This window comes from Populus euphratica, unplaced genomic scaffold (assembly GCF_000495115.2).
Source record: "Populus euphratica unplaced genomic scaffold, PopEup_1.0 scaffold291.1, whole genome shotgun sequence".
Taxonomy (NCBI): Eukaryota; Viridiplantae; Streptophyta; class Magnoliopsida; order Malpighiales; family Salicaceae; genus Populus; species Populus euphratica.
Genome location: NW_011500170.1, coordinates 60,080 through 66,346, shown reverse-complemented (window position 1 = coordinate 66,346; position 6,267 = coordinate 60,080). Strand labels below are relative to the sequence as shown.

Genomic DNA, 6,267 nt, shown 5'->3' with positions numbered 1-6,267 from the left:
TTTTCGATATTATCCATGCCCATTGAAGATGCCGGAAAATGCATCGCATATGATTTTAAATCTTGTATAGGTTCTTGTAGAGAACATGTTATCATCTGGATCGTCTGAAAACAAGAACTGTGATCCTGGAGACATTTGTTTCCCCCGCAAGTGCCCCGTTTGTGATGCAATTTTCAAGTTCCATTAATTGTTTCAATGCTTGCTTTAGAGAAGCCTTCTTAGTATGATCAAATGTCAGCATAAAGAGGCTTCCTTGGATTGGAACTCAATTTCAAAACCTAAAAATTCAATGGTAGGAGGTTCCGATCAAATTTTGAAGTTGCCCGATACTGTTTCAGGAACAAAACCTTGATCAAATTTCTAAACCATAGATTCTGTTCAAATTGTAAAACCATTCTTCAGATGCGCCACCATCGGGGGAATATTGACTTGATGCAAAAATAGTTTGAATTGGAAAAGGGCTACAATCCCGCAATGGTGGTAATCTATTGGATAATTAAACAAGCTCATATTTACCACCAATTTGTTTCGAAAGTCATCAATGATTTTTCTAGGCATCTGTATATGCTAATTGCTAGTTGCTAGTTGCTATGCAGCAAGGCAGGTTAGATCATATGGATGAAGGTTGTGCCTTAACTCTGCCGTTAAACACGAGATAGTTCATCTTGGGTCCACAATCTATGAGATATTTGAGATTTAGCATTACTTGTTCACTTGGACTCGTTACAAGCATTTGAAAATTGAAACCATAATTCAGTTTGGTAGAGAAAATAGACAGCTGACTTTTCTTTATTTTTTTTTTACTGAAAAGAAAAGAGCTTCAAGGTAGTTAGTGGAGTCCACCACCGCACAGACATTGCTCTATGCCACCTGCTGAATCAGCTACAACTATGGCTACTAAAACGGCAGAGCAACCAACTGGTGGTGATATTTGTAGATAGCGTGCATAAGATTCACTACATCTGCAAACCTGCGTTGCCCTTGTCTAGAGCCACAATATAACGCCCTTTAAAAACTAATCCCTTCTCTAAGGTCAGGCTGGGAATGTATTTGACAATTTTCATGAAAGGATGATGGTATCAAGCTAAACTGAAAAAAGGTTTTCAATGGCGAAGCCGCCACAGAGTTGAAAACCCATAAAAGCAAGTTATTTTCATAAGCATTAAGTCCCGGAAATGATGCTTGGGCATAGTTTTCATGGCTGAAGTTGTACCATATGATTGAGTTGATAATTTTAGAAAAAGGTAAATAAAAGTTCCTGTACATTTCTAATTTTACAATAATGAAAGAAAAAGGAGAGTAAAATAGAGCCATTCTTTATTCATGAAAATCAATCCCCTTAGTTTGTGTTTTTCATAAAGAATGGCGAGACCTTTTCCTGAGCTTTCTATGAAAAGGCCTGCAAGCTACAATGCTAAGATCAACTACAACTGCAAGTGCCATAAAGATTGCAGCATCCTCCACATATGTTACATGTCACATGGCCAACTGAACCAATGGCTTGTTGTGCTTCCTTTCCCCTCCACTCGACAGCTCATAACAAAACCACCAATAATAGGACCAAGTCCTGAAAAATCTCCCCTACTTTGTGGGCTTGGTATTGGAGTTGCTGTAGTTCGCAACTGCCTGTCAGTGTTTATGAAAAATTTCGTACCCTTTTCAGCACTGATGAGGATCTCAGACATAAGAACCTCACCACCTTCCTAGCCTTCAGACAGGAGGTGAAATCTGCAGCAAATGGAGTCTCTGATGCCACATTCACGCCATACCTCAAGCTTTCCCCATGGCTGCCACCTGTCAGGCTTGCAAGCATCTGGAAAAACAATCAACCAAGCTCTTGGGTTGGACCTAGCAACCCAATCACAACCTGTTGCTGGCACAAAGGGAGTTGTTATGAAGGTTGTTGCAATAGTCGAGCTAGAAAGATCATGTAGCTTCACCTTCCATCCCTTCCGTTCTCTTCTTTTTGTTTCAACATCAGCACCATCATCGAAAATTGACCAATACGTACTCAAGGGATCTACCCGGGTTAGCCTGTCAATTCATAACCATCAAAAGTTTCATTAACGATGACCTAATAATTATAATAATGGCAGGGGCATCATGTTAAGTTGTTGGACCACTAAACTACAAAGAAACTAATAACGAACCAGAGTGCACAATGAGACAGTTGTCACGGAAAAGAATTGCTCCTTAAATGCTTCACGAGACTCAAATATGGTATAAGAGAAACTACAGCTACTTCTGTTTTTTTTTTTTCCTTTCTTTTTCCCTCTCATCTCAAGTTCTTTATAGTACATATGGACTGTGCATAGACAAAGTTGTACTGGCTACAGAAATTCAATTAAGAATTAGCTCCAAAAATCATTGTAACCAAAGGAATGTGAAAATCTTAGCAATCTAGGAAATCTAATGCAAGATAAGCAATTGACAAACATTATGTAAGAAGTGACCACATAATTCTCATATCACTTGTCTCGACTAAATTTGCAGCTGAATATGGGCTGCTTGATTGAGTCCTGCAGCTGAACAATCTGAGGACTCGATGTGGTCACATCTTCAAACTGGAACACATATCTTGGTTCAGGACCTAGTTTCACTCTCAAATGAAGTTCAGCTCCAGGTTTTCCAGTCTCCTTCTTGTTTTTGCCAATACCTATCCAGCCACTAAAAAGAATTTCCCCTCACCCCATTTAGGGCCTACTTCCAGCTTAAATGTTCCTATCTACTGCCTTTTGATGCCAACACCACAATGTGATCCTTTTCTCCCTATGAAAACAGCAATCTCAAGACATGCCTGATTAGCATAAAAACAGCCAGGTGTCAGTAATGCTTTCAGATCCGATTCTTCAAGATAAAAATTTGAGGCAATGCTGTGAATTTCAAGTGCCATTTCAGGTGAGGATAATAAAGGGACCACTATTATTTGCACAAGGAAACCTCGAAGTCATATCTCACATGAACATGGAGAAGAGAATGCTTGGAGCCTAGATTGTGCAGAACTTAAAGTTTTTCCAGAAATTCTCAGCCTAAAGGAGCCTATTGACAACCTGATGAAAGCCTGAGGATCCATTATGGTCACAAATCTTTCTCTATTGGATCGAAAGCTCTATGCATAGCCAGTTTAGGTATTCTGTCACAGTAGATAAGTAACAATCAATCTCATTCTGAGAATAAAACACAGTTAGTTAATTCTAGAGATAATTGAATGTTATCATTTTATTAAAAAACAGTTTAGTTCTACTGGTGCTGCACTTTATATTATCAGTCATGCACAAAGATATCTTATTATAAGCTCAATAAGGCTATTCAAAAAGACTTTTTTCAATATTCTGGAATTTGTCAATTATTGATGTTCAATGAGTAGGACAACAATCCACATGCTGCATGGAATGCAATCTTAATACATCACAAAAAAGGAAGAATGGGCACTTATCATTTGGGATTACCAAGCCTCAGCTAACATGCATGGAAAAAGATAGACAATTCAAGAAGACAAAAAAATTAATACTTTAAAACCAAGAATAGAAGATCCTAAATGCATAATGGAACCAAAATATCAAACCATGATAGATCTGAAATATCAAATATTCATATTAAAGCAAATTTCAAATTTGTAAGTAAATGAATATTCAAGTCTTCTGGTTAATGCAATTCTTCTATATTTTAATGTTCATTATATTAGTCTAGAAAGAGCACCTGCGAGAAGTTATGCTGAAGCTTGATTTTCATCAGAAAGGCCTAAGGAGCTCAGTAAAAAAACATAATGAATATAGGCCCAAAAAAAACTAACATTTTACAAACAAACAAGACCAATCTAAAAATCCAGAAAAGTTAGGATTTCCATCTACTATCACATATACTTTTAAATTGTCAAAACTAGATTAAAAAAAAAAAGCATAGACAAGGTAAAGCAACATGGCAACCCTACATTGGAAGTTTCAAGCTTAAATCAATAAATAAAAACATATGGCGGAACACCATGTATGGTGTGACCCATTATCTATTTTATTTTGTGCTTTTATCTGATTCACATAAAAACTTGAGAAAGATGACAAGCATATAAATGGCAATGATCCAGTTGGAATCTAATTCATTCCCCAGGAAATTGATATAATCCAATCACACTTGCAACAAAACAGAGAGAAGAACTGTCAATTGCTAGTGCCATATTAGATTTTCTTAAACTTGGTGAAGTATTGACTAAGATTTCGCTTCAATGGGAAGATCACAAAATCTTCCGATCATTAAAGAGTTCCCAACATTTTATCCTGCTAAGCTCCAAGACTCATATTCCAGCTATTGTATGCAGAATCAGCAAGCTAAAATTTGCTTTCTCAAACTCTACCATCACATGATCATAGTAGTTTCAAAAACAATAAAAATGTCAAATCTAAATGCCAAAAGTTGGAGCGAAAGACTTACAAGCTTATCCTGCATAACATTTGTCATTTGTTTTCATGGTATGCAAATACCCTCTTGAAGAATGAGGTAGGATTTTATTCTAAATAAAACATGTCTAACGAGTTGCATGGGATAACTGAACTCATAATACATATAATTGACACACTTTGTCATAATGTTTTGATGCAAATAGTGATCCTGAGGTATTTCAAAAGTTTATTTCACTAATCATGATCGAACTTCTAAAGCAAAACATCCTCATCACCTAATCTCATTTGAACATTAAATTCAATTTGTTAAGCTCTCCACATCTACCTCCTTGAAAACAGGAGGGAGGGAGCAGAAACCAGGATTTGCAATTTGATGATTCAGGGTCTTCAAAATTTAAAAATAAACCTCAGCCAAAACCACGAAAAGCTGAGTTCACACATTCAAGTCTTAGCACGTAAACCTTAACTCAATTCCTTTGCTCCTGTAATTCTAACCCATTAAATTATATCAACAGTAAACTTATACATCGAAAACTCCAAACAAATATAAGTGGAAAATTGGGTAACCCACCAACATAATCCCACCTAACGTGGCCAAAATTCGCATCATCACATAAGTACTTAAGCAAAGCCAAACACACAAGATCATGGAAAGATAAAAAAGCTGAGCCACCATAACTAAAACACATACAAACAAAGCACAAACCATAACAACATGTATATAACAAGTAGCACAACATATAGTACATGCAACAAAGAAAAAAAGAAAGACCCACCTGAACATTCTTACTTGAAACAGCTCCAGGTGAGCAAGAAACCTGTTTATGAAAACAGGATTAGCAGAGACATACAAAAAAAAATTTTGAAAGGACTCCCACAATACCCTGTATCCAAAAGGACCAAATTTTTATGAAAAAAAAAAAGCTCCTTTTCTCTCTCTATTTCCAAAAAGGCTTCTTCTCTTTTTTCCTCTCTCACTCAAAAAGGCTAACAAGAGTGTAACTTTTTTTATATTACTATTATTAGACCATGTCCGGTGGATTAAAAAAAAAAGAAAAAAACAATAACAGCTAGGATGGGAATAGAACAAAGAACAACAATAACAATAAGGCAAACTGAGATTTCATGAAGACTATGCACGGATCACGAGGTAACAAACCATGTACAACAGTCATTTCCCTGCCCCTGATTAATACTTAAAAGTACATTCTCATTAAGGATTTATGTCATCATATTGCACCTAAAGTATCATTAAATTCCCTAACAAAAACATGTTTTATATTAGCAAGTCTAAAAATATAATATACCTTTAATTCATGGTAAATGTTCATCCTAAATGCAGGTCTATCACATAAATAAAAGGATTGATTGATGAGTTTAAGGATTGAAATTGAAAGGATAAAAAGAAGGCCAAACTTAGCAAAGTGTTGCTGGTGCATTCCAAACTCGAACACCGTTCAGTAATTTGATCATATCTGGAGCTGTAGATATCAGATTTAGGTCCATTTTATATCGATGGAAAGGTAAGACATAGACCTACAACTTTCATATGAAGTCAAAGACTCAGTTCTGCCGTTTTCAAGCCCAAATCTTAGCAACAACGAAGACGTCGGAAGCTGTCCTGCAGCTCAAGCACTATTCGGTTTTTGGCTCATATCTTGAGTTCTAGAAGTCCAAATGAGCTCTGGTTTTTTTTGATGGAAAGCTGAGACAATTGCCCACAGATTCCACAATTCAGTTGGCTATAATTCTGATGTGAGCAATGACGTTTTGGCCAGCCAACAATATCAAAAATCAGCCCACAATATCAAAAAACCAGCAGCCATTAATGTCAAAAACCAGCCACCAAATCAATGGATGCCCACCAATTCTT

The 6,267-nt window shown here is 36.4% G+C and overlaps 1 protein-coding gene across 1 annotated transcript; it reads right to left on the bottom strand.

Annotated features, from left to right (window-relative positions):
• Positions 1-1,139: 1,139 nt before the first annotated feature.
• Positions 1,140-5,368, bottom strand: ASG1 (nuclear factor 1 A-type protein (DUF1005)). Its single transcript, XM_011006638.1, is given in 5 exon segments — positions 1,140-1,508; positions 1,511-2,034; positions 2,473-2,677; positions 2,680-3,133; positions 5,171-5,368. Coding segments are annotated over 4 exon segments (1,278 nt in total). The 5' UTR covers positions 3,074-3,133; positions 5,171-5,368; the 3' UTR covers positions 1,140-1,353.
• Positions 5,369-6,267: the final 899 nt, after the last annotated feature.